General features: G+C 36.6%; 1 protein-coding gene across 5 annotated transcripts in view; it reads left to right on the top strand.

Moving 5' to 3' along the window:
- VEZT (vezatin, adherens junctions transmembrane protein) overlaps positions 1-25,497 on the top strand; it is a 57,677-nt gene that overhangs the window by 8,620 nt on the left and 23,560 nt on the right. For 3 of the 5 annotated variants that reach the window (XM_056510043.1, XM_056510025.1, XM_056510051.1), the window contains exons 2-7: positions 5,684-5,818; positions 11,025-11,114; positions 13,220-13,395; positions 15,324-15,599; positions 20,333-20,479; positions 24,553-24,700. In XM_056510043.1, coding sequence (XP_056366018.1) covers positions 5,684-5,818; positions 11,025-11,114; positions 13,220-13,395; positions 15,324-15,599; positions 20,333-20,479; positions 24,553-24,700 — 972 coding nt within the window. The remainder of the gene's footprint in view (positions 1-5,683; positions 5,819-11,024; positions 11,115-13,219; positions 13,396-15,323; positions 15,600-20,332; positions 20,480-24,552; positions 24,701-25,497) is intronic. The other 2 variants (XM_056510036.1, XM_056510059.1) reach the window with 1 other exon arrangement.

Below are 25,497 nucleotides of genomic sequence, written 5' to 3'. Positions count from 1 at the left end.
CCACGTGTTCAGCATACCTTAGCATTTGCTATCATTTTGGTAGAAATGTTTGATCTTTTGGGGTTTGAAGCTGATAATTCATAATTTGTAGTTATTTTAGAGGTGGCTTAAGGTGGTCCCACAGTGTTTTTGACAGATCGGAAAGCTCAGCTTTGAACAACATCCATATTTTAAGAGGAGATCTTTAAGCCTCTTACTTTGTCCAATGCCATTAAATACTACTACTAAGGTTAATCTGTTTCATTAGCTACTAAGTGACAAAATTGTCATAGAAAGGAACGTGGGTGAGGGAAGCCCCTGTCTTTATTGGAGAAATCCTGAGTCATTTACTTCATGATGCATCAGCAAAAATAATTGGGTGTGGTTTTGATTTTCAGCTGCTATTGTAACAAGGCTTTGAAAGCTAACGCTGTTTTACCTGATGTGTACTTGCAAAGGTTTTTCTCAGAATACGCACAAAATGCGTCAAATATTAAAGTGCACTATCTGTGCTTACAAGGCTGTAATATATGCCAGTATTTGAGCATTTCTCTATCCAAAGCAATCTCTTTTCTGAGGCTAGGGAATTCTCTACTAATACAGCCTTTCCATCACTTAGAAATAAGCAATGTTGTGTTTTATTATCTTTTAGTGTTCACCTTGATTTTGACTTTCTTTTTTTTTTTATATATATTTACTGTCTTATAGTTGCAAACACAATGCTTAAACTTCAGTTTAGATTATTTTTTTCCTAACCCAAGTCAGTGCTCTATTAAAATAAGCATTGGGGAAGTGTTAAAGACCCACAATAATTTAGTGGACTGTTCTTTAATCCTGCAAAATATAACCTGGGTTCAGAATGAGTCTCAACCACTTTCAGCAATGAAAAAAGGAGGTTTTTAATTAAACATATATATGTGAGTGAAATAATTTTTAGCAGTATGGATCTACAATCAATATGCTTATAGAGTTATGAATGAGGAGTAAAGGATTTTCTTTCTTGATTCTATTAATGGGAGCTTAGATAAACCTATACTGTCCTGTAAATGGTTACAGCTGAATGACTTTGCAGTATTACAACAGCAAATTAGAAAAGTAATTAAAGGATAAGTGGGGTTTTTTTGTTGGTTTCTGCTGAGTCCATAGAAAACTTTGATTCTTCAAACTTTCAAAAACCTTGTTTCTACTCTGTACATCAGCTGTTTCTGACTATCTCACTTCACTTGTTAACAAGTTTTTTCATATATAATCTGCATAAAGTACACCAAGGAAGAATGGCTTTTAGTCTTCCATCTGTTCTGGAGCTGTTTCATTTCCAGCAATCATTTTGGACAATTAACATAATTTTTAAAAATGCCCTGGCCGTAAATGTAATCCCTGTCTCCTGTGTCTCAGAAAGGGACTTACAAGAAGCGGCAGCAACTTGGAGGAAACTTTAGAAACAAATACAGCACATTACTGAAAAACCTTGTTTTGATATCACTTACTTTAGATAATATTTCCTGTCAATAACTGATAGTATGATGGTAGCATAATAATGAGCTTAATTATTTTTTAAAATTTCCTCTCTACTTTGTACATTATTCATTACCATGTCATTCTGCCAGAGACAACTAGAAATAAACAAACAAACCTGACTGTCAAATGGGAGTAATACTAATGGTTCTAGAGTGGCTGAAAGTAAAAATTCAAAAGTACTTGGAATAGAGTCCTCTAGAATAATATGCTGTATTAATAGGAAGGTTAGATTTTGTATTTAAAATTCCCTCTTCCTGCCATCCACTGAAACAAACTTACTGTCCCTTTACCTCAAATTCTAATGTAGAAGCTTTTTCACAAGTCTATTTTTTTTTTTAATTACCATCTATTACTGCTTGCAAGAGTAAACTTTCTGGTGTATCCTGAATTTCTTGAAATGAAAGTGTAGCATTTATATCATATGCAGAAATGTGAATGCTGTTGTGCTTTTTTTTTTCCTTTTTAAAGTTGGACTGTTGTAAAAAGGAATGCATGAATTCTGGGCAAAAAGAAATGTGAGAGGAAACAAGCCTCTTATTTACCCCAAACAAAAAGTATATATTTTTTTAATATTATTGTGATATTTGCAGGTGAAAGCAGCTGAGCCTCACAGTTCTGATGAGCAACAGTATGAGTTGAAACCAAGGAACTTTTCTTACAGTTAGAAGTGCATATTTAAGAATATGTGCATGTCTGCAATCTTTTTTATGGGAAAGAAGGCTTTTAGGAGTGAGAGGTTTGTGTAAGGATCTAAGCTAAAAACTCAGAGCTATAATTTGTCATACATAAGACACATTATGAGATTTAATTATTGCTTTTGAGCTTTGTGAGGTTGAAACATGCTTTATAAGCATTAAGTGTAATAATTCTGTCTCTTGTACTGAAAGACAGTATACAAAATAGGATATTTTAATGATATCACATTCCAGTTGTGTAGTTGCATATTTAATAATTTTCTGATTCTTTGATAATATTGGATATTCTGTATGAATGTCCACACATAAAATCTATTCTTTGACTTCTAAAAATTGTTTTAATGGATTTTCTAGACATTACTTACATGTCATGGCAGATATTGTCTATAGATTGGTGGACACATCCTCCATTTTTTCCTCTTTTGATTGTAGGCAACCATGAGTTATACAGACCACACAGCTTGGCAAATAACAGGCTTGTTAGGCAGTAGGAAATTAAATACAATAAATAAATAAATAAATAAATAAATAAATAAATAAATAGTGTGGGTTTATGTTAGCATAGACTAATGTATGTATGCCATCTGTGGTATTTCTAATAGGAGTGTATTCTTCAGATTTTTCTAATGTGAAACTACCTGTGCTGCACAAGTGACTTCATTCTTAATGGAAGATTTTTGTGATTAGTTTGTTAAGATTCCCAATAATTTAATTTCAGAAGGGCCTCAACCCAATTCTTATTCATTGCTTTCTTTACCCACATCTTGCATGCTTCTAATGGATTCAGAAAGGGGAACAATGGTGGTTTTACTTACATAAGGAATTTTAGTCACAGCATAGTTCTTGGTAATTAAAGTTTATAAAAATACAGGATTTTTCCAATATGCAAGTAAGTTCTGCTAAGAATATTTTAGAAAGAATGGGATAGACAAAGCATGTGGAGCCAAAGAAATCTGTTAGAGGAAGATTTTGTAGCCTGAGTACTTTCCGAGAAACTCAAAGAGACGATCCATTATCTACTTAAAGGAATAACATTCACGTTAAATTTTAATTAATTTTCATTTCCAAAGCTAATAGTCAGAAAACTGATTTCCATTTCTGAACAGGGATAAAAAAGTGTAAATTTATCCCTTACAAGATCATTTAAAAGCCTTCTAAGAGTTAGTCAGAAAGGATTTATATAAAACTAGTAAGGTACCCATATTCTACCTTAATTACAAGAACAAATAAAATTATTCTTCCCAGTTAGGGGCTGAAATTTCATTAACATTTGGAGAGATTGTGTATCTTTTGCTGTTTCTGTAATGTAGAAAACCTACAAATTACAGTTAGATGGAAGGTTGTGATGTAGCTGGGCAACCAGTATAAGGGAAGGACTGGGCATTCTTACATCTGTGTCATATTTCACTTACTAGTGATAGCTTTCAGGATTTTAGATCATTCTGTTCTCAGTGGGTAGTTTCTGTCTGTCTCTACCTCTCATTCTGTCTTTCTTCATCCATTTTTATGAAGAAATGGATCTAATCTAAACAGCAATAGACCAGTTTCCTTGATCAACTTTTAAAAAATTATCTCATCATGGACCCCAAAGAAAGGTGCACCCTGAGATAATAGTAGAAGGACTCCTTGGTATTTTTGGGTTATTTTTCCAGCTGTCTGTATGTTGGTGAGTGCCAATAAAATACAAGAATAGTCATATGTCTTATGATGGCTGGCCTTGCTCGTGGCAAGTATGGTCAAGATGATGGTCAGGTTTGCCAAGAGCCTAGATGTGATTTCCTTAAAGTTCTGCCTGCAGCAAGCCTTATAACTATGATTTTTGAAGAAAACATTCTCTGTTCACCCACTGCTTTGTCTGTGTCTCCATCTACATGGGAAAAATTCCATGCCACCCTGAAAGTTCTTGTGTGGAGATGTTCAGGTTGTTCCTGGTGTGTTGGCAGTGTACAGCCTGGCTCTGTATGAAAACCATTTTAAGAAGACAAGGTTATGCATATCCATGCATATTCTCAGTTTTGTCCTGAAGTTATTAGGTGAATTTAACAGCGTCTTAAATAGAACAAGTGTTCTAGTCTATTACATTTTCTCTTCCATTTTAATTAAGGAATTCAAGTAAAATAGTGTATTCTACTTAGAGAGAAACAGCCAGTCCAGAACAGCACAGTTTAATTAGAGTTGGATGCATTTTGAAAAAGTACTCAACCATGGAAGAAGGGTACTTGGAAAACAACATAGGATTGTGTTGTCACGCTGGAAATATTCTCACAAGGAAATGAGTCATTAACCTATCCTAGTGTTTTGCACAATCGTTGTCATTGTGGGTGAGTGTGATTGTCTGTACCTGTGAGTTGGTATGAATATTTAAGTTTCAGGTAATGACTGGATGCTGAATTTGTTGTGAGTAACTGAAATAGTAAACACAAGTATGATTTTGGATGCTTGAAATAGATAAGAGGGATTAAAATAGTACTTTGGTGATAGGTTTAACAAAAATCCTAGAGGTAACAAGTTAATTTGTTCAGCTGGTATGAATGATGGCTTCCAAGTTTTATTTCATGGCAAGCAGTCTGAGATTTGGCTGTGCTGGTGCACAGTTAGATGGGCCCCTTCACAATTGGCACCTGCAAGTTATTGAAGGTTGGTGTAACAATTAGTGGTAGGTGTTCTGTTGGTGGTTATTTTTGCAGGCCTCCACAACTGTGCATCATTTACTGTAAAGCTTTTACTTTTTATATACAGTATTTTGGTATATATATATATATATATATATATATATATATATATATATATATATATATGTATATATATATATTTTTTGTATATATTTTGATAATATATTAAATTACGATGTTGGTGTTCTTTCTGTGCAGTTGGATGGTGTTTGCATACTCTCATTAATAAAATTTTCCAGGGGTCAAAATTAATCTCTGTCTAACTAGGCTGTATCAGACAGATTCGTGAGAGTTTCTCTTAAAAATGAAGTTTCTTTACATGTCCTGAGCATAACTGGAGTTATCTTAGGTATTGTTTCCATCAAATGTGTCCTCGATACTGGCATGTATGTAGTTGTAAACTGAGAAATAAGAGCTAAGTAAATCTAGATACCGGTGTAGATGACAAGAAGAAATTTTGCAGAACTATATAGATGAATATCTAATCATTCTAAATATCACTATTCTCTGGTGATCAGAATTCCATTCTTTTTCTGTTTTATTAAGGACTGTTTGTAAATAATTTGCTTTGTCAGCAGTTTTTAGGGGTTGAGGGGTTTTTTTTTGTTTGTGTGCTGTGGGATTTTTTTTTAAAGCCGGAATACTAGTACCATCCTTGGAGAGAACAGAAGCCTTTTTCTAATTTTTTTTTCCATTTCTCAATCCTTTCATTGCTGGTTGTGTGGTTGCTGAATTCACAGTGGTATTTTGTGGGAAACACGAATAATTTATAACATTGGGGTTTTTTTTTCCTTTTTCTTTTTATAACTCCCTTTTCAGAATTCCCCACTGTACCAATATCTGCAGGATTTGGGACACACAGATTTTGAAGTATGTTCCTCAGTGTCACAGAAGGCAGAGCAATGTGCAGCAGCAGAAAGCCAAAGGGAGCAGACTGTGCGTGCTGCCCAGAAGGTGAGCACTCTCCTGTTGCTGAATATTTATCTTCTCACAAGGGAACTGCATTGCTTCACAAATAGTAGAAACCAGAACAGAGAGAAATCACTTCCTGTATTTAAAAAAACAAAGGCAAAAATCCCCAGACAATGAACCTCAGCCCATTACCGTATCTTGAAGTTGTGGTTAATCAGTATAGTTTGGAATGTTTCTTTGCACCTTGTGTAAGCTAGGGAAGCAAGAAGATTTGATAAATCATTTTTTGAGTGTTGAAAATTATCTTATGTAGTGGATCTTATTATGTTAGTTTAGCATGACATTCTGGGAATAGAACCTGTAATTTTCTAGAACGGAATATTTATAGTTTCCAGCCCTTCCCAGGCATTCAGTTGCTAAGTATAGCTTTGTCTATGACAAAACATGTTAAGAAAGAGGATTTCTGGGAAGTAGAAATGCAGTAACCAATCTGAATGAGATAGTTGATATGGATAGTTATTGCATTTCTAATGATGATTGCTTCTATCACTGGTCACAAAGCAAGGCTGGGTTTCAATAATGATTTAGCTCACAATTTTCTTTATTTTGAGCTATCTTTAAAAGTATTCATGGAAATATTAGGTCTACCACTTTTGGTTTTCAGAATTGTCAGCTGGTAGTCACCATAACCCTCAAGAAACCACCTGAAAATATGTTTTCTCTTTAAAGCTAATGGCTGTTTTGTGGTGTATTTCCACTGAAGATACCTATTCTGACTTAGTGTAGGAAGATTTGATTAAGTGTTTGTTTATTTATTTATTTATTTATTAAATGTTAACATTTGCTCACTGTTAATTAAAAAACAGGATGACATTTCATTGGTTGGTTGATACTCTGTTGGTTACTATGATGTAATGCATGGACTGTCAGCTATGTTATTTTGCATAGTTAATTTTGTGGCAGTCAGAAAATCAGTGTGATATTGTGTTCGTGTGTATAATTTCCACCGAATTTTATACAAAAGTGCTGTGGAGTTAAGAACCTCAAAAGTATTAAAATATACTGCTTTTAAAAACCTCAGGTATTCTGGTTCTTTCCCCTCCCTTCCCCTCAAGCATTTTACACTTAATATTATTGTGTTGGCAGCAATTCCTCCAGTATTGTGTCAGATGTAGAAGTAATTCTTCTTGGTTTGCCTTGCAACTTGAAGAGAGTGGGTGTGTGAAAATGGGCTGTCCATTTCTTACAAACAATAGGTGATGTTCACATTGTCTCATCTCTGTCTAGACAAGGATACATAGTGGAAATGAGGAAGAAATCCATGTGTAATTTTTAGTGATAAATTGTCACAGGTTGTTCCTCTGCAGTTCCAGTACCAGTTGGGAAGAGTTAACATTTTTCTTTTGTAATCTGATGTCCGAAAATCTGTTTTTCTCATTTGATTTCTGTGTCCCATTTTGATAGGGTGTCTCAATAGGAAAGAAAAGGAGGGAGAGGCAGCTGGCCACACATTTAGAAAAGTAGACTGGATTTAGGAGGATCTGAGCCTTTGTTGCTACTTTTTGATGACATACAGACAAATAATTTGCATTCCTATCAAGTCATTTCCTCAGTTTTACATGAGACTGTTACCATTTCCCTTCTCTTGGCCTTCACTGGCCTAGTCTACTGAAACGGTAAAATATCTGGAAAATAAATGGTTTCTGACTTCTGAATATGTACCTACCCACAGTCCTAACATAAAATGATCTTCCTTGAGACTTTATGTAACTATGATTATAGGGAACAGATGCTGTTCCACACTGAGTGATTCCCAGTATGTGTATATCACTTTCCTTCTGTTCTGAAAAGCAGGTTTCCAAATGCCTTAAACACTTTATTAAAATAAAAATGTAAAGCTGGAGTATTGCCTTGTCTTTGAGTTGAGACCATTTCCTCCTCTTATGTTCAGTCAAGTGGGAACCTTGTGCAGCTGAAAGCAGGTGACGTGCAGCAAGAATTTGGTGCAGCAAATGCCTACTTTGGTATCTTCAGGGGCTGAAAAAACAAATCTGAGAAGAAAAAGGTTCCTAGTGACTGATACAAATATTTCTAGCTGTCCTGCCAAACAGAGTGCATGGTTCAGGCATAAGGAAACGCAGAGGCACCAGTTGAATTTGAAACACATTTAAATACTCCTCAGGACATGTGATTTCAGTGGTGGTTTCTTGGCCTCTTTTTTTTTTTTTTTTTTTTTTTTTTAATTGGAATATGGTCTTAATGAACACTGAGTTGAAAAGCTGTAAAGGTGTTTTAAGGTTTTGTTTTGGGGGCTGATGAAATGCCAAGCTGCCATCTGAGGGATTATGGAGAAGTGATTTAGAATAGTAATTGTAGGTGCAGTGTTCCTGGCTGTGCCAATGTGTGGAGAAAGTTGCAGCTGAAGTCCTGATCTCATGATCACTTGATACTCATAAGCACTGCTAGTAAGAGCTCCTAGACTTGTTTTCTGGAGTTAAATCCCATTTGGGTAATTCTGCTTGATCTTTACTGAATTTATCACTTCCCATTTACATCTTTCCTTTCTCAGCCATTTTCCCAGACTGCGCATATCTGAATGTTTCAATTTATTATGCTGTCACACCTTGTCCCACCTTAGATATGATGATCTTTTGTCATTAGAACAGAGCTGGTGCTGCAGGCAACTTCTGAGAATTGTGTTGGGGCTAGCCCTGAGTAGCTGTGCAGGTGGCCTGATGTGGGACGGCAGAGGGACCAGTCCTTTGCCTTTGTCTAGGGCTTCCCACCCACTTAATGCACGGTATTCAATGTGTAGTATTATCTTCTTCTGAAGAATTTCTCCACAAATGAGAAATAGTCCTTGGAATTCTTTTTAAGATTCAAATTAATTTACCTAAAATGTGCATGTACTATGCTAATAATTTTTTAAATTATAGGAGTTATGCATCTTTGTTATTTAGTTTACAGAGTTTTACTGAGTGTTGTTCTAAAGCTGTAAGAATACTCCAGAAGCATTGGCAACAGGACCTGACTTGTGTGTTGGTGAAAGTAGTTTTACTTGTCAGTAACACTCCCAATGGGAATGCAAACTGTGAGACACTATTCCAAGGATGTGAATAATTCAATGTGTTGCTGTACTCTATTGGGTCACAGCCCAAGACAGTGGGTTGTCTTGTTTTGTATTTTCAAGCACAGACTTGCCTGTTGAGTGTTTATGCAAGCTCATATCTTTAATTTTAAGCTAAACCATGGAGAATAAACTAAAAGATTGCTTATGTAGCACGCTAGGGTTTTTTTGGTAACTCCACAGTCTAGCTTAGTAAGCTGGTAGCAGCGTAAAACTATCCATGGTGTAGCTTTAAATGTTCATTGTAAAAATCCAAAGACTTCCAAAGGCTAAGCAGTTGAAAATGATAGGATTCAAGAGGCATATTCTTAAATTAAATGGATGATTCCTTCCGTGCCCTGTTTTCAGTGTAAAGGGAAAAGTACTTTTCAGTGAAATACTTGTCTGAAATTCAAGTGCAGAGCAAGACCTTTGTTCATTTAATTTCAATTTTCTACAAATCATAATTAGAAAATTTTATTTCGTTTTGCACCACTCTGCAGGAAACTTGAAGGATGATCTTGTGCTGCAGTTAGTGAACATTCTTTTGACTTATGTCGTTGCCCTTGAACAACATCAAAATACAATCACTTGGATTTATTCCATAGTCTTAAGTGTGAATTGCTGGGATAGCTCCTCCTATTAAACCACGATGATGTCAGTGTTTCGGGAAGAGCCATCATTATGTGATCCCTGTCACTGGTTTACCTCTTCACTGACCTAAAAACACTTCCTTGTGGCATAGATCTCAAAATTTAACTGTACACAGAAAGATGAGACATTTGTAAAGAAAAACTTGAGTTAGATTACTTAAACAGGCACCAAAACAAGTTATTTCAAAAATTGTGGAAGCATAAGGGCCTTAGGGTTACAGTTCCTGACATTAAGGCTGTTCTGCCCTGGCTTGCTGCACCAGACTGGTCACAATGCCTTTCAGAAAGCTGTCAGGCTGGACACAGGTTAGCTACAAAACTCTGAGCTCCTGTTGCTGGGGTTTGTTCTTCTATTTCCCACTTGTAGTTAGGGGGAAAGCCAAGAAAACTATAAACAAGAGGGGAATAAAAAATGAAAAAAAACCCAAACAAGAAGGAAAAACAGAAGCTGTCATCTTTTATACATTGAGCTGTTAGAATCTGTATGGGATTTTGTTTTATTATTTAAAAACAATGTGCCACAAAATGTAAGCGCTTCACAATTAATTGTTTTTTACAAACATTCTATTTGATTGTATTACATATCAGCAGTCTGAAGATTGAGACAGGGCCTCAGGATTCATGAAATGTATATAACTAAATATTTTGAAAAATACTTCCTGTCAGTTCAAGCTGAGGAAAGTAGATAGAATGATGTGTCAAAAGCTGTGGTAATTGAATGGCTGCAGACTGAAGCAAAATCATATATCTATTCAGTTATAATCTGTCATGCGTCTTGTTTTAGGAAGACATACGGGTAGAATGTGTGATGACTGAGAGGGAGTCCCTCTATTAGTGGCATCTGAAGTTATTTTTACAGCTCAGACAAAAGTGTGGATTTCGGTTGGGTGGGAAGCAGCAGAGAGACAAAATACCTGGCGGCACACAGTACTGGTACACACACAGAGTACCTGGTGTGGACTGAGAGTTTTGGGGCATTTCCTGCTCTTACCATCACTCTCCCTATCTCTGTTTACAACTCCTCTGGAGTCTTGTGCTCAGGCTGCAGTGAGGAGAGGTTGTTCCTGTTCTGGTCTTTCACTTTTCTTCAGCCTGTCAGTCATTTAACCTTTGGGTTTTTATCCCCCAGGAGAGAGAAAGTCTTTCATATCAATGCAGTAGCTGCCAACTTGAGATCAATCTAATCTTAGCTGTAGTTATTTTTAACAGAGCAACATAACAATCTATTATGCTCCAAATAGGTGGGGTTACTGAAGGTTTTAGTTTATTCTCTTGTTCTTAAGCAAACTGACAGGAAGCAGATGTTCTCTTAGTGTACTCTGAAGTTAGGCCAGACACAGTAAATGAAACTTCCTTGCAGGTACTTGGTCTGAGTTAACAAGAAAATCAAATGCAGAAATAAAGACTTTGTCTGCTGTTATTTATTTCATTTTGGCTTTGATTTTTGTTGTTTTTTTTTTTTAATTGGAGTAATTTCTGTTCCTTTCAGCAAGGCATCCTGTCAAAACTAGTTGAGTTTTTTAGAAGCTGGTTTCCTTTTCCACAGTATAAGAAAAATGATGACATACTTCACCGACTGGTAAGTGATTACTTTTTTTATTTTTCCATTTCCTTTCCTAATCCACAGGTCTTCCTCTCTTCTGTATCTCATGCTCTGAAAAACATATTTGGTCTGTCTTGTTTGTTTTGGCTCTAAGAGTTACTTATTCTTTAGGTAATACTAATTCTGATTTTCATTTACTGTGCCAAATTGGGCACAAAAGGACAGGAGTAGTATCAGTAGCCAGGTTGAAGATGTTCAAAAATCTGGAAGATAATATGTGAGAAATAAAGAAATTCTTGAAAGCTGAAATGAGTTTAATTACAGTGTAGGTACCCCTTTGGTGGAAGGCAGTGGAGAGATGCTGACTGAGAAAGCTCATGTGTTGCAGCCTATTGCCTTGTAGAGACCATCTAAGACAGAAGGTTCTAGAGCTTCAGCTGAGTATTGCTTCACCCTCTGTTTCAGCTTGTTAGCTCAGGCACAGCACCAACACAGTGCAGCTGTACTGGATCTATCCTGGCCTCTTTGTTTCTACAGGGCTTCTGCTTCTGGGAAAGGCAAAGCAAACCTTGCTCTTTCTTTGCAGCACCACTTTCCAGTCTGGCCTTGTCTAGATCTGCTTTAACTTGTACCCAGCTCCTTCACACTCCTAGTATGGCTTCCAAATGTCACTTTAGTCAGACTGTTCCAGAATCTAGAATTTTGATTTATTTTTTTTCTACTTCGATATAGGATGATTGCTTCAAATGGAGCTTCAAAAGAAAATGTTGAGCAACATAAGAAGTTAGAATTTTCCATTTCTCACAAAGTTCTGCTGTATCCCAGTTCTCCTTTTATCTCAGGAGTACAAAATTTCCTCTGAAAATCTCTCATTTGTGATCTTTGATTGACTTTTTTCTTCCTCTTCCCCTATGAATCAAGGGTATTATTTTAAAAGCAATTTTTAGCCTTACTTTCTTGAGATGGAGGCATAACTGAAGAACATGGAAAACACGTTTGTCCTGCTGCATACTCCAGTAGAGTATTGAAATGACACAGGATGCATCGGAGGAGGGCAGAGTTTCCTCTTGCACACAGTCCTGAAACAAATGTTTTCCATTAAAAGTAGAATGAAAGTTATCTGAGGTGACATCTGTGCATGGAATAAAATATCTAAACTAGCTATCTTATGGTTTCATAAAGAATCTCATTCTGTCAGTGACAGAATGAAACAGATTTTGTACTGTGAAATGTCACACTTGTGTTAAAAGCTTTTAGAGGCTTTTCAGAAATATTCTCTTTTTTGTAATTAGCTAGATGCAGGAATGCACATGTTCAGTGTTTGTTCAGTTTTGTTTTGACATTCTTAACTTGATGTAATTATGATTAGGTGCAGTATGCAAATGAAAATTTCAGGGGGCTTCTCTGGTGGTTGTATTTATCTTTCTGGATTGCATGTTTGTCTTGAAGAGCTGTAGTTGGGGGAAAAATAGCAAATGCTTAAGGCATCAAATTTGCAACTAAGTAACTCCCTAAAATTTGCCTGAGGTTTAGAGGTGGGAGGTCTTCCGAGCCCCATGCTGTTTCATGTTTGGATCGAGTTCCCTTGGGAAAGGTACAGAATCCTGCAGGAGGGTACTCCACTGCCTTGGCTTGGGGTTTTGATCCAGTGCACTGACCCTACTGTTATTAAGTGTCCACAAATGGCTTTTTGCTGACTAATTAGAAATATCTCTCTTTCACTCTCTAAGTTTTGTTTGTTAATGATAGAAATGATGTGATGACATATTATAAAAAAGTATTTTCTGTTTTTTTAATGATCCTCTAATAGATTCAGTACCTCTGTTATTCCTATGCAAACAGATTGGCATACTCAGTGGCCTTTTTCCAGTTATTGTTACTATCTAGGTCAGATCACAGATTCAGTGTGATGCATTCTGCAAGCCCGAACTGTTAGGTAGTATGTGAACTTTTAAAGTTAAACAAGTTTAATAAAAAGTAGCTACTTGTGATATATCTGAAACATTCCTGTGCCCTGGGAACAGATTGTTTTCAGTAAAGTGTAGTGTGGGTGTTTTCCTTGTTCTGCTAACTTAAAATTAAGAATTTACATATTCTTTACTAATGCCTATTTTTTCTCCTGCCCATTTGTATGTGGTAAGGATGTTGGATTTCGATTTGACACGCTCCGTACCATCCTGCAACAGGAAGTTCTGCTGCAGGAGGATGTGGAACTGATTGAATTCCTTGACCCCAGTATCCTGTCTGCGGGGCAGTGTAAGCAACAGGAAAACAGACAGCTTCCAACGCTACGCTCCCTAGCAACTCCTAATATTTGGTATTGTATTGAGGATATCTACCATTATAGTCACTGAGAAGCAAGCAAAAAATATATTGTGCATTCTTGATACAAAATGCAACATTAAAGTAACTATGTTTTTTCTCAAGTCCTTGGGTCTTTATACTATGAGTCCCCAGATTTTCTCATATATACACTAAAAAATAGATAAAATTATTATAGTCACACCTCAACTGTTTAAGTTATGTCATTATTGATGCTCTCTGTCAAACAAGAGAACCCTTGAACCAGATTTTTCTGCTCCTAGCATTATTCAGTTTCTTTAACTTTCAACTGATAAAGTACACTTATAAAATTTGTGAATGTTATTCACCTTCCTGATGACAACAATTTTGTGTTTTCATAGACCAGACTTCAACAGTATCTTGGAGAAATACCTTGAAAATTATAGAAAATTCAGTAAAGACAAAAGTTTAATGCTATACTTGGGAAGGAGAAGTCAAGTGATGAATAATTGGATATGCAGTACTACTCCATGAAAGCACCTGCGTATCTCTGGGATGGATTAGTGTTATGATATGTAGAAGGTGGTGATCAGTCATTGTTTATTCTGTTCAGATAAGGGAAGGATATGAGGAAGAATAATGCAATTAATCTGCCAGTGATTCAAGCTGGGACTTAGGGGAAATATTTTGAACTCTGAGGGTACTTAGGAATTGGAATAGCCATGGCATGGGTTGTGGAGTTTCCATTTTCATCTTTGGTCTGTCCATGATGATCTGGGTTAACCAACCAGAAGCTGAAAATGAATGAAGTGAGCTGATAATTCCATTCTAATCTTTCATGGCTGTGATTTGACTCATTTTATGTGTGGGACTTTATTTTTTAATTTACCAAGGAAGTTAGAGACTCTGTCTGTCCCTTTCAGAGGTAGTTACATATTTGGAATATTTTAACCCTGGACCTTTACTGAAACCCATCAGTAGCCAGTAGCCCTAAAGAGTTAACACTTGTAAAGCTGGTTGAAATTGGACCACAAAACTGTCCAGGAAATAGAAACCCAGAGATTGTGCCTTATTTTAGAAATGAAAAAAATATTCCATGTGAATAATTCCAAACCTAAATGCAGGATACACAGCTTTAAGGGATGAAGGAAAAGAAATGTTTTTCATTGAAAACATTCTGGAAAAGTATAGTTGTAATGCACCTTGAAGCTGGTATCCCATCCCTCTGTCTGAAGATTGTGATTATTTTACAAAGCCATGTAATAATATATACGAAACACAGTGTATTTTCTAGCAGTTACTTATTTATGTTGAATTATCTAGAGGAAAGTAACAACTTTATAAGCTTTTTAATGTCTTTGAGAAATAACTGAGATACTAGGAGCTCTATCCTTTAAGAATTTTCAAAAGGTGCCAAATTATTTTAAAAGATTATTCAAGCCATCTTTATAAAATTGTGTTAGAAACTAGTGGTGCATTGGTGTCCAAGTTAAATGAGTCAGACTCTAGAAAAAATACAGCTGGCACTAATTGAGGAATTTGCTACCAAAAGAAACATGCCCTTCCCTACTGTACTCTTGAACCTGGAAGTACAGATATTACAGTTCCTACACGCCCTGGCTTATAATGCTGAGTAGTCAGGTTTTTTCTTTTTTTGAATTTTCTTTTCTATTTTTTTAAGTCATATGTGTAAGAAAAACTGACCTTTCAAAGTGGTACATTACTCTCCTAGTCATGCTGTAAAAAAGCTGAAGAAAGGTTTCCTTAGAGTATACCAGCCAAGTAATATAATGTATGTATTCATCTAAACCTGTCACAAGTAGTTTTTACAGTTCCCTTCAGGACCTACATAAAAGCCCTGCAATAAGATGTGGTAATCTCAACTGTAACTGAAAACTTGGTAATTTTCCCACTTGTTTGCCCTCAGTAATGTGTGGTTGGTGGTGCTGTCTCTGTTTGCAGGGATGTCTCGTTGTTTCTTGCCTTTGTAAGTGCACTGCTTATGTTTCCTTCGTGGTGGAAGGAATCATCATGGCTGCTGTGCGGACCAGTGCTGCTCCTCTATGCAGTCTTTAGAGTGTGGGGCACCTGGAGGACAGCCAAGCTGCAAATGTCCCTGCGAAAATACTGTATCCAGCTGGAAGAAACAGTGGCGAATAGCAGAGCCTTCACTAATCTCGTGAGGAAAGCTCTACGACTCATTCAAGAGACTGAAGTGATTTCCAGAGGATTTACCCTGTGAGTCTGTATTTCACTTTATTAATACACAGATCCATTCAAACCAGCTGTCATGTAAACTTGTCTTGATACACTGTCTCCCATAACAAGTGGAAATACTGAAAAACACAATTCTTAAAGGTTTTAACTTACATGAAATAGTATAATTACCCTTCATACTAAAAGTATGAATTAGAACAACTCAGTATCAAAACCCTGCATCCTGAAGGTGAATTAAGTCTCACAAACTCACATGCTTTTGAAATGTTCTGCATTGCTAGCAATGAAATATATGAATAAATGGACTTTGAACTAAGTTAACTATTTTGGAGAATCATTTAGAGAGGTTTTTTATCTTACATTATCAAATTGATGTAAATAGACTGATCTGCTGGTAATCGCTTATATTGTAGAAAATGGGATGACATGAAAACTGTTCTGTTTTTATTTAACAAATATGTCTGAAGTAGTGAGAACACAGTAATCAGCAAAACCTATCAAACATCATTTCCCACATCAAGTAAAGTAAACATTAGTCTTTTTCTCTTGAATGCAATTGTTGAAACATTTAGATTCTTAAATTAGTTATTGTTGAATTTGCCTCCCACTTAAGGGATGCAAAAGTGTTTCTGATTGTTTAGCTCTTGTAGTTATTTGATAAGTTTTGCTGATTTGCTATGTGAAAGGATATCAGAAGGTGTTCAGTGCATGCAGTGATTCCAAAGCCAACAGGCCTGTGTCTGTGCACTCTCATTGCTGTGGATGCTTTTGTGCTGTAACCACCTATGATGAATCTATATGTGTGCCAATTCCTCTAAAGGCTGAAGGCTAAAGGAGGTGGGAAACACCAACACCTAAAATACAATCAACTCTCTAAAAAACCCCCAAAAGTTCCCTTGTGGGCAACAAGATGTTTATCTGCGCCAGACCAACTATTCTGCATTCAGACACATGTTCTTACATGCAAGTGTGCAACTTAAGACTTCAAATTCTGGATTAATTTTTTTTAGCTTGAGATACCTTCAGTGTATTTCACTGAAGAAATGTTTCATTCCCTCTTTGGAATGCATAAGCATGTCTTCATTCTGCCTAGCTATGTGGTTTTTGTTTTGGTCTGGGTTTTTGCTGAAGAAGCATATACTTGAGCAATAGGCAGTCTTATCTTTGCAAACGGGTTCTTAAAAGAAATTGTTGTTCGGGCTTGTCCAAATTACAGATGAGAAAAACATTTGGATTTTTGCCTAAGTTTAAGCAAATGAACTTGTGGTCAATGTCTAAATTGCTGCTCCCTTGTTCTTTTACTACATATCTTAGATAACAGATTAACAAAAAACAGATTGGTCTTTAAGCTGATGCTTGATGCAATAGCTTCTTTACTTGAAACTTTGGCAAGCTTTTCAAAAGACTTTGGTATATGGATGGAGTGGGAGAAGTCTGACTGTGCCAGCATCCTCACTGGAACAACTGTACAGTATAAAGAAGTCAGTGCTGTACAAATTTTGTGTTGGTTTAGCCTAGAGGAAGTTCTGACTCCAGAGTGTGCTTTTCTGCATCTACATATGCAAGAGATGCTGCTGCACAGGGCAATGTGAAATTCTTCACTTTGGGTATCTCTTTGAGTATGATCCAAAACGTTAGTTTTCCCTTTTTTATTTCTTGAACTTTCTACAGTGAATCTCAGCAGAACAAAGTTTAGTATATTTTCCTGTACTAAGGTTATCAAAAGCTGAGTGCTTATTCAGAAAGAATCTCACAGCAATAGAAATGGTTGCATTTGAAAAGTTACTGAGTATCCTCTTGTGTTATTTTACATCCTTGAAGGAATGAGATTTCAATCAGGTACAGCATCCTGGTCAGTGTTACATGGGCAGCTGTTTTAAGGTGCTGCTAACTCAGCATAGTTTGGCCTGTGCATTGACAATATTGTGAGTGGAAAGGTACTGAAGCTGTCATTTAAATAGTACCAAGTTCAGACTTTGATTGTTCTTAGCTAAACTCTTACAGAGTAAGTCCAGGTCTGCAGCTTTGGCCTGAAGTTCCTTGTGCTCCACTGCTGGTTTTCCTCCCTATGACAGCATCCATTGCTGTTCTCTAGGCTAATTTACACATCCATTGAAATATCTATCCATTAAAATATCCATTGAAATATCTATGGCTTTGCTTCATTCTACCCTATTTGCCCCTTATTAATTGATATTAGATTGTGTCTGTAAATGGTAGATTATTACTGATGAGATTTTGGTCAGTTCTCTATAAGTTAAGTGGTTTATGGCTGGGTGGTAGTGACTGTTATACTCAAATATATAGTCAAACATCGTTTTGCCTTCATTCCCCTTCCACCCAGTAAAACTGACTGCAGCCACAGAGATCAGGAACTAAGAACTTGAGCAGGGAGCATTAGATGGCCTCCAGCAGTCTCTTCCAGTCTTAACTATTCTGTGATTCTGTAATCCTGTCAGGGTTCTCTTACATTAGCTGCTCTCAAATACAACTCAATATTCTGATTCCAGCATGGGCTTTGGAAGTGTTTAACGCTCTGTTGGAATTTCAGGTGTGTCTGCATGGTACCAACTCTGTGATGCAGAGATGGGAAGACCTTATCTGGGTAGGAACACAGGAACAGATTGTTCAGAGAAGTAGTCACTTACCCATTCCTGGAAGTGTTCAGGGCCAAGTTGGATGGGGCTTTCAGGAGTCTGGTGGAAGGTGTCCAGGCCCATGGCAGGGGGTTTGGAATTAGAGCATCTTCGTGTTCCCTTCCAACCCAAACCATTCTGTGATTCTGTAAAGATAAATGAAACACTAGGAATTTAGGGATATGACATGCCTGACAGAAAGACATATAATAGATTCTACTAATTTAAGTTAGTAGGAGAAGGAAGAATTTTTTATAAAAAGCACTGAAACAATCCATTCCAGAAGGAAAGCAGATTGTTTTGCTGAATATTGGCAGTACATGCTGTGCATGAGTTACGTTATATTTGTTCTCTATAGGAATTGGAAAAGTCTTCATTGCTGTAGTAGAACATAGATCTCTGTCTCTTCTTTATGGTAGAAGAATTTTGATCCTTTTCTTTGAGCTTTTTCTTTGAGCTTTGCTTCTGACAATTCACATGGGCTTGGGTCTACAAACTGATGTGAGAGGTTATAAATAAACACTTCCAGTTGTTACTTTCAAAAGCTAGGGGAAGGTTAGAGATTGGCATGTACTGCATTACATGCTGTGTTCCCTAGTGAAAGATCCAGCAAGGCTAGCATTTTAAATTTACATTTAGAAATGGAAATGAACACAATTTGTTTTTATTTTTTTCATATTTTAAAGTAGTTTGTAAGATGTTATATAAACCATTTTAATAACACATAATTTAAAATGGTATGCAGATATTTTATATTGTATTTCAGCTAACATATTTAATATATGGCAATATTTGGCATGAATCTGCTTGTGTCAGTGGTGTTAAACATCCTGATATGTGGTTCCAGCCTTGCTCACTGGGTGGGCTGCTCTGGTTTTTATAGTTGATAGTGAAGGCCACAAGCTATTTCCCCTCCCAGTCAATGTGCAGCATGGTCCTGCTAAGCACATGGAGTAGGACAGATTGACACTGCTGACACTTTCCCAGCAGTGTCAGTCTGCTGACTTGGTCAGCTTTTTAGTCAGATGGACTACAGAAATAGTTACCAATGCAGCAACCCATCTCAGGCTTACCAGGTACCCTGTATGCTTTTCCTTTTTAAGTGACTGCACATGAAATCACCTCTTCACTGTGCCCTGGGAAAAGTGAGAGCAGAAGCAGGCTTCCAGTCCCCAAAAAATTAATCACAACTGATGGTCCTGTTGTCCAAACTATGTTCATTCCTGAGTTGATTCTAGTAAAAACAGTCCCAGCAAGTAGAGTGCACCTAGGCTGTTTCCAGAATCTCAGTCACAGGTTTGGCATCATTGTATATGAAGAGATATAGCTGGAGCTAAAGTTTCCCAGACCTGTTCATTGTTCACCCAGGTCACAATTCATTTTATTTCCAGATGAGGCAATTTCTTACAGTGCTATAGCCACACTGAGCTATATTCTAATAGGCAAATGGCATTGTTTCTTTTAAACAGCATATTCACCTGAATAGCTGGACACAAATGTATTTTCCAGTATGTTTGTGTGGTGTATATATTTCATGTGTTTACCTGTCAAGAGTCATAAACACAGCTGCCATTCATTGCATGATGATAAAATCTATGTCACCTCTCAAATGCTTCTCTTCACCTAGAAAATTTTCTGCATCAGGAAGTTAAAAGAATATAGTGTTTTGCATGAAGGCTATGTATTGGCACCTTTTTTCCTGAAAAAAATTAATGAAAAAATGAATTTGCATATAAAGAGGTATATGTTAAATACATGTGTATTAAAATTTCCAAAGCTGACAGTGGGCTTGTAATAGTTTTGTATCCAGATTGAAATAATGCTATGTTATGTCTACCATTACTGTACCATTTTGGAAAATTTTAGAGAAAATAAATGTGCTCAGGAGTTTTGCCACAGCTCAGATGAGAATAAATTTAGGCTATTTTGAGGAATCCTGGCTGCTGTCTGAAATTTTGATTAAATATATCACTGATATGATAAGGTTTTTTCTTTAGTCTTGTAGTTACTGAGTGATTTGAAAAAGCTTTCTAAATAATGAAATAGGCAAACTGATATACTGTTCTTTGAAAATACTTTAGGACATCTGTACAGTTGTATCACATTTTACTTTTCAAGTTTGCTTGACAGGGTCAGTGCCGCTTGCCCATTTAATAAAGCTGGACATCCTAGTCAGCACCTGATCGGCCTCCGGAAAGCCGTGTATCGATCCGTCAGAGCCAACTTCCGAGCTGCAAGACTGGCCACCCTGTACATGCTGAAAAAATATCCTTTCTCTAAAAACCCACCAGTTCAGGCAGTCCATGTTGCCTACCTGCAGTTGTGCCAATGTTCAGAGTCAGGATGTCTAGAAGCATACAGTATCTAATTATCTATCTAAACAAGGGAAAGAAAAGGTAGCTTAGTAAAATTGGGGCTTGTGTTTGGTTTGAAACATGCTTAAAAATTGCCTTTTTGTGTACTGTGCAGTGTGAGGTAAGATTCAGTGCGAGATAAGATTCAGTGCACTGAAAGCATTGTACCATTATTGACACCCACACTTTTGGTATAAGTGCTGCCAATGTGTTTCGGAGCCCTTCAATATTTTGTTTTATAATTCCTCTTCGCCCAAAATACCCTTGCACTAAAATATCCTCTTCTCTGAACATTGCCTTTCACTCAACATCCCTGTATTCATAGGTAAGTTGGATTTCTCCTGCCAAAATTAACTGCAGCAAATTAAGCTTTTACATTAATGTATATCTCAAATATGTTAGAAGGAGATCAGTCTGATAAACTTGCGACAGAGGATTAAAAATTTTAAGTCACAGCTTTATTCAATGGTGATACAAATTGCATAACTTTGATATATTATCATTCTCACTTCTATTCAGTAGAACTAGACATTCAGCAATATAGAAGTTCAACATGTGGCTAGTGTACCCTCTTTTAGTTAGATAGCTGCCTTCACTGAGTAGAGTTAAATACTAATTAAAATTTGGTCCCATGTAGAAGAGAAAATAAGCGGTCATCTTTTAGGCTTATACCAGGCAATTGTGTCAAATTTGGTAGACCAGAAATTTAATGAGATGGTACGTCATATTGCTTGCATTTTGTGTGGAGAGATAGTTGGGTACTGGCAGAAAAAGCTCAGCATTTTCTTACACCATTCTTGCTTTGATTTGTTCATGTCAGCAAGAGTGCATTGCTCAAAATCACAGAACAAAATGCCATAGAAAAGAGTATTTCTCTTTTAATTCAGAATCTAAGATTATAGCAGGATGCAATGGCTGAAAGCCTAAACCAGAAATTAGGCACTATGGGTTAAGTATTTACAGGATGTCGTGCAGACCAGTTCCAAAGCTCTCTGCACTGTCTTCTACTGAATTGTGTGGTAACTCAGGCAGTGCTTCCCTCGGCATGCTAGCTGCTTAATACTTTTGTTCTTAAGAGCCTTGTGGGTTCTGCATCGTGGGAATCTGATGTATTTATATACAAGCTGGATGGAGGAAATCTTGTAGCTTGTATTACTGGCTGATGTTAATAATCTTATCCTCAGCTGATGCAGAATGGTCTGATACTTCATTTCCCTTGAACTATTTTGATAGGTAAGACCTGGGCATTGGACCACGTAAACTCAAAAAGCTTTGATTTTGTTGTGAGGTGATGTTCTTTGCTGTCAAGGCATAAATAGTGTTATTTTTTTATTAGTGATAAAACCAGACATTGGATAGCAGTATTTTAAACTGAGTGATATCTTACCCCATTAGAATGGAATGCATATAAAATGCATTCTATGTCTTTGAGATGCACTGAGCACAGGGAAATTTTCAAATTTCCTGTCATAAATCTAGTAAAAACTTGTTCCTTCTCTTCTGTAAAGGTTTAGTTATTGCATCATGGACTGTTAGAAAAACACATACCTTTAACTAGGGAGAGGGAAAGTTCATACAAGATAAGAAGTAAGCTAAAAAAAAATAGTACCCTCTTGAGATTATAAAATTCTAAATTGCCATGCTGGGAAGTCTGAGTAGAGACACTTGGGCATTTTTCAGTGCAATGTTTCTTCCATGACCTGGCAGTTCTTCACATACTTAGCTCACCCTTGGTGAGCAGGCAAGAATTTTGTAGAAGAACAGCTAGGATTTCCCTGTGAGGCCCTCCTGTTAGGTCTTTAGATGGGAATGTGCTTTTGAAGACTAAAGTATGAATGTTAAATTGGTATATACAGGGATATATTAGCATTCTTGTTTCTCTATAGGTAAATAAGTGTCTAACCTGATAGAGGGTTGACATTCACTGTACAGGCATTTTATTCTGGATTTGACAGTTCACTGTTAAGTAGCATTGCCTTCTCTTCTTTCAAGCTAGTAAGGCATGTAAGTTAAACAGATGAATGAAATATTTTCCCAGAGACAAAAAAAATTTAACTAATCTAAGGTAGTTAGGCTTTAGTATTTTGGCTTTAACAGAAGGCATTAGGACTAAAAATACTACTAGATCAAAGTGCATGAAGGAAGTGTGTTCCTGTATATAATGGTGTGTGTATGTTTAAACTTTCTAAATGTTTGATCCTTAGGATGCTAATGGGGGCATGGGATCAGTTCTCTGCTTTCATCTGTCAGATAAGAAATGGGAGTGGAAGGGCTGCAATAGAGGAGGCAAGGCAGGAGGTGCAGGAGGCCACTGGGAATCCCTGGCTGAGACACAGTATGGGTAAGTGGCTTCTTGGTCAAACCTTGCATTTGAGATATTGCCTGGAATTTATTTTTAGCATGACTTGGAATCCACGTGTGTCCAAACTGCTTTTTGTGGCATCCGTACTGTTGAAAATTCATGTTACAGGAAAAGACTAAGAAAGAGTACAAGTAGTTTCTAAAATAAGAGGTCCTGAATTTTCAATTTATGATGGAGTTATCATCCTCAACCTATGTGCTCCCTCTGCTGGGCATGCTGTCAGGTTAATTTAGGGTAGACACTATTTATGTGAGGCAGCTGCTGGTGACAAAAGTAATATTCTGATCCCGATTAATTTACATTGCAGGGTTTTGTCTGAACACTTAATAGGCTTCTTCCTTTCCAGACGTTAGGGATAAAGGAGGGAGAAATGTGTTTTTTTAGATCCTGGACACTTCGCTTTACTGTTTCCTGGAACACTTTTCATGCAGTGTTCTTCTGCTTAACTGGTAAATGTCTCTTTTGCAAATTCAATCCTATTATAATTTAGCACATGGAAAATTTGGGTGTGAAAGCGGATGGAACTTGTAGCTTCCCCCAGAAAACACATTAGTTGGGCAAGAGACAAGTGCTTCTAATTGCCTTTATGTGTAAGAGATGAGAGCATTCAGTTTCTAGATCAAACTATAAATGGAAAAAAACATATCTTTTCATTAATTCTTTATGTGTATATATATATATATATTTCTGTGGAACAAATGTGATTCTGTACCTAGGGCCATAAGTTTATGTTTCTGTTTTAAAATTAATTTTACTATTTTGTAACTGAGTAACTATTAGAAAACATGCAAAAATCTTGAACTATTCCTCCCCAGCCTGAGGTTAGCCTAAAATTAGTAGTATTTTAAAATAAATGCTGCCTAGTCTATGAATTACTTTATCTGTCTTCTGGTATCAGTTATATTGGACTTGCTTTCCTCCTTTTAAGCATTTTTGGGGACTGGAAATGTACATTTTCCTACTGAGATTGCAAATGTGCTAAATAGTGTTAATAGATACCAGTTTGCCACTCATCCTGTCAAGATCATAATGTCTTTACAGTGAGGTAATCACTAAAGTTAATGGTATAACAGTCAGGGAGCTCCTGTTCTTCACAGAGCTCTGAAATGTCAAAGAACTATTACTTTACTGTAAAGACCTCTGAGCAGTCCATCCACAGACAGACCTCTCAGTGAATTCACATCCTGAGTTTAGTCTATAACACAGGCTACCTTTAAAACTTTAAATTGCACAATTGTTATCTTTCCTCTGTTAATATCTGTTTTAAGATTGACATGAACTATCTCTTGGAAATTCAATATTTAAAAGCAAGCTGTTTCACTCATTCAAAAGGGATGTAGGGATTTTTCATCAATCTACTTTGTTTCTTTTTATGTGTTTGTATTTTGACCATAGGTGTTTTGTCAGTGTCTTATCCCTCATCCTTCTAAGAGCATTTAAAACCTATGCTTCAAATAAGGATTGTAAAATTTCCAGTTAAACAGGATTCAGGTGGATTTGGGATGGAAGTATGTGCTTTCATAAAAATTGCCTGGAGTAAGAAACCTTATTAAGTATTTCTTTACTTTTCTGTGTGTTTAATGCAAAAGTGGCTTTGTTTACTACCTTAACTCCAACTAAACTTACCCTCTGAACTCGGAGAGTGACAACGTGACCAGCTACATCTGTGTGGTCCCCTTTAAGGAGCTGGGTCTGGGACTGAGTGAAGAGCAGGTTTCTGAAGAGGAAGCACACAATCTGACTGATGGCTTCAGCTTGCCTGCACTCAAGGTAAGCTCTCCTAGAAGGGCTTAAGGCATCCATGCAGGCTTCTGGTGAAAATCTTTCTGTTGTCATGAAGTCCTGTGGCTTGTATGTCCTAGCCTGTAGCAACACACTGAATTGAGGGTAAGGTGTAGTCAATCAAGCTTTTATTATGTGTTTCTACATTTATCAGGATTCATGTGATTTCTTTGTAGAGAAAGAGAAGTTACTCAATACAACATTAGGATATTTTTCTGCAAATCATGGAAGTTCAACAATCAGCTTGATCAATCCCCTTAAACAGGATTTTTTGCTCTCTGATTTCATCTGATCCCAGTTGAATAAAATAATTTCCAGATTTTTTTGGGATAAATTCCAGATTAATTATTTTTTTAATCTAATCTCTTGACATGAATAAAAAGAGAGAGATCGGAAATCACAAATTAGTTGTAAGTGCCAAAGGGAGTAGCTGCATTTAGTCACACTGAGGAGTAGAAATCATAAGCTTGGACGCCTGCTGCCGTGAGCCAGTGTGGTTCTTTGATCTTTGAAAAACATTTAACTGAACAGAGTGACAACCACATAATGGCCTTTTTATCTATTTTGTTTTGAGATGTTAGGTAATTTTTATTTGCATGAGAAAATTGGAAGGAAGATCTCATTTGAATGCAAGCCTTCTATACTCTAATGGTCCTCTTCAAGGGCAGTTCCCCTTGAGCATTGTCTTTTTAATGAAGAATTCCATTATTATATGACTTCTGTGTTTCTCTGGGGTTGGTTTTTGTTGCATTTTTTCTCTTAATTAATAGACCTTGACTTCTTTT

The sequence above is a fragment of the Oenanthe melanoleuca genome, chromosome 1A (genome assembly GCF_029582105.1).
Source record: "Oenanthe melanoleuca isolate GR-GAL-2019-014 chromosome 1A, OMel1.0, whole genome shotgun sequence".
Taxonomy (NCBI): domain Eukaryota; kingdom Metazoa; phylum Chordata; class Aves; order Passeriformes; family Muscicapidae; genus Oenanthe; species Oenanthe melanoleuca.
Note: the sequence above shows the minus strand (reverse complement) of the source record. Positions and strands in the feature narration are given on the sequence as shown.